Source organism: Neopsephotus bourkii, unplaced genomic scaffold (genome assembly GCF_033783945.1).
Source record: "Neopsephotus bourkii isolate Nb327-2 ecotype Australia unplaced genomic scaffold, CSIRO-AGI_Nbou_v1 NB_107, whole genome shotgun sequence".
NCBI lineage: Eukaryota > Metazoa > Chordata > Aves > Psittaciformes > Psittacidae > Neopsephotus > Neopsephotus bourkii.
This window is the reverse complement of record NW_026900624.1, coordinates 10,175,144-10,177,428: the sequence shown is the minus strand read 5'-3', so window position 1 is coordinate 10,177,428 and position 2,285 is coordinate 10,175,144. Positions and strand designations below refer to the sequence as shown.

At 48.1% G+C, this 2,285-nt stretch overlaps 1 protein-coding gene across 1 annotated transcript; it reads right to left on the bottom strand.

The window, feature by feature from the left end:
• Positions 1–1,923: 1,923 nt before the first annotated feature.
• Positions 1,924–2,285, bottom strand: LOC133214123 (protein transport protein Sec61 subunit gamma-like). Its single transcript, XM_061356812.1, has one exon. The coding sequence runs from the start codon at positions 2,187–2,189 to the stop codon at positions 1,983–1,985; it is 207 nt and encodes a 68-aa protein (XP_061212796.1). The 5' UTR covers positions 2,190–2,285; the 3' UTR covers positions 1,924–1,982.

The window sequence follows — 2,285 nt, the reverse complement described above, 5'->3', positions numbered from 1 at the left end:
AACAGTTCCATGTCCTTTTTATGTTGAGGACACCAGAACTGCACACAATACTCCAGGTGAGGTCTCACGAGAGCAGAGTAGAGGGGCAGGATCACCTCCTTCGACCTGCTGGTCACACTCCTTTTGATGCAGCCCAGGATACGATTGGCTTTCTGGGCTGCGAGCGCACACTGAAGCTGGCTCATGTTCATTTTCTCATCGACCACACCCCCAAGTGCTTCTCCACAGGGCTGCTCTGAATCTCTTCTCTGCCCAACCTGTAGCTGTGCCTGGTATTCCTCTGACCCAGGTGTAGGACCTTGCACTTGTCATGGTTAAGCTTCATAAGGTTGGCATCAGCCCACCTCACAAGCGTGTCAAGGTCCCTCTGGATGGCATTCCTTCCCTCCAGCGTATCAAGCGAACCACACAGCTTGGTGTCATTGGCAAACTCGCTGAGGGCGCACTGAATCACAGAATCCCAAGGGTTGGAAGGGACCTCAAAAGATCATCTAGTCCAACCCCCCTGCAAGAGCAGGGCAACCTAGAATACATCACACAGGAACTTGTCCAGGATGTGCCTTGAATATCTCCAACGTAGGAGACTCCACAACCCCCCTGGGCAACCTGTTCCAGTGCTCTGTCACTCACAGTAAAGAAGTTTTTCCTGATATTCACATGGAACCTCCTATGCTCCAGTTTACACCCATTGCCCCTTATCCTGTCACTGGACATCACTGAAAAAAGCCTAGCTCCATCATCCTGACGCTCACCCTTTACATATTTGTAAACATTGATGAGGTCACCCCTCAGTCTTCTCTTCTCCAAGCTAAAGAGACCAGATCCCTCAGCCTCTCCTCATAAGGGAGATGTTCCACTCCCTTAATCATCCCACTGTCCATGTCAGCAGCAAAGATGTTGAGCAAGACCGGTCCCAACACCGACCCCTGAGGGACACCACTCAGTACTGGTCTCCAGCTGGACATTGAGCCATTGACTACAACTCTTTGTGTGCGGCCATCCAGCCAGCTCTTTATCCACCAAGTGGTCCATTCATCAAATTGATGTCTCTCCAATTTAGAGACAAGGATGTTGTGGGGGACAGTGTCAAATGCTTTGCACAAGTCCAGGTAGATGACATCAACTGCTCTGCCCCTATCCATTAGTTCCATAGCCCCATCCTCAAAGGCCATCAAATTGGTCAGGCAGGATTTCCCCTTAGTGAAGCCATGCTGGCTGTCACCAAGCACCTTGTTGATTTTCATGTGCCTTAGCATGCCTTCCAGGATAATCTGCTCCAAGATTTTGCCAGGCACAGAGGTGAGACTGACTGGTCTGTAGTTCCCTGGGTCATCCATTTTCCCCTTCTTGAAAACGGGGGTTATATTTCCCTTTCCCCAGCCATTGGGAACTTCACCTTACTGCCATGATTTTTCAAAGATGATGGACAGTGGCTTAGCAACTTCATTTGCCGGCTCCTTCAGGACCGGCGGATGGATTTCATCAGGTGCCATGGACTTGGGCATGTTCAGGTTCTTAAGATGGTCTCGAACCAGATCCCCTCCTACACCGGGCCCAAGGTCTTCATTCTCACAGTCCCTGCATCTGCCTTCCAAGACTTGGGTGGTGTGGTCAGAGCATTTGCCAGTGAAGACTGAGGTAAAAAAGTCATTAAGAACCTCAGCCTTCTCCAAATCCAGGATAGCCAGTTCTCTTCATAGCTTCCGTAGAGGGCCCACGCTGTCCCTAGTCTTTTATTCACAATGTACCTATAGAATCCCTTCCTGCTACCTTTCACATCCTTAGCCAAGTTTACTTCTAACTGGTCCTTAGCTTTCCTAACCTGGTGCTTAGATTCCCAGACAACATCCCTGTATTCTTGCCTGGCCGCCTGGCCTTGCTCCCACCTTTTATAAGCCTAAAAATAACCCCAAAACCAACAAGTTAAAGCTGTGAAATCTTTGCAGCAAGTGTCACAACATCTTGTTCTTCATGATAAATATTCAGAAGCCTGCAGTGATGTTGTTGGTGGGGATGTGGATCAGTTTGACAAAGAAACCAATAAATCCCATTATCGCAAAACCTGTTGCTGTTGCTACAGCAATCTCCTGGACCTCTTTCCTGTCAGGCTTGGTGCATATTTTAACAAGTTGTTTGGAGTCTTTTAACAGCTGACAGCTAGGTTCCACAAATTGCATTACCTGATCCATGATTACCACTGCCAGGCCAAGGCCACGTCAGATATTTTTTAAATTCAAAGACATAGAAGGAGTCTAACAAATTATTATTAGAGAAGTAAAATCTGT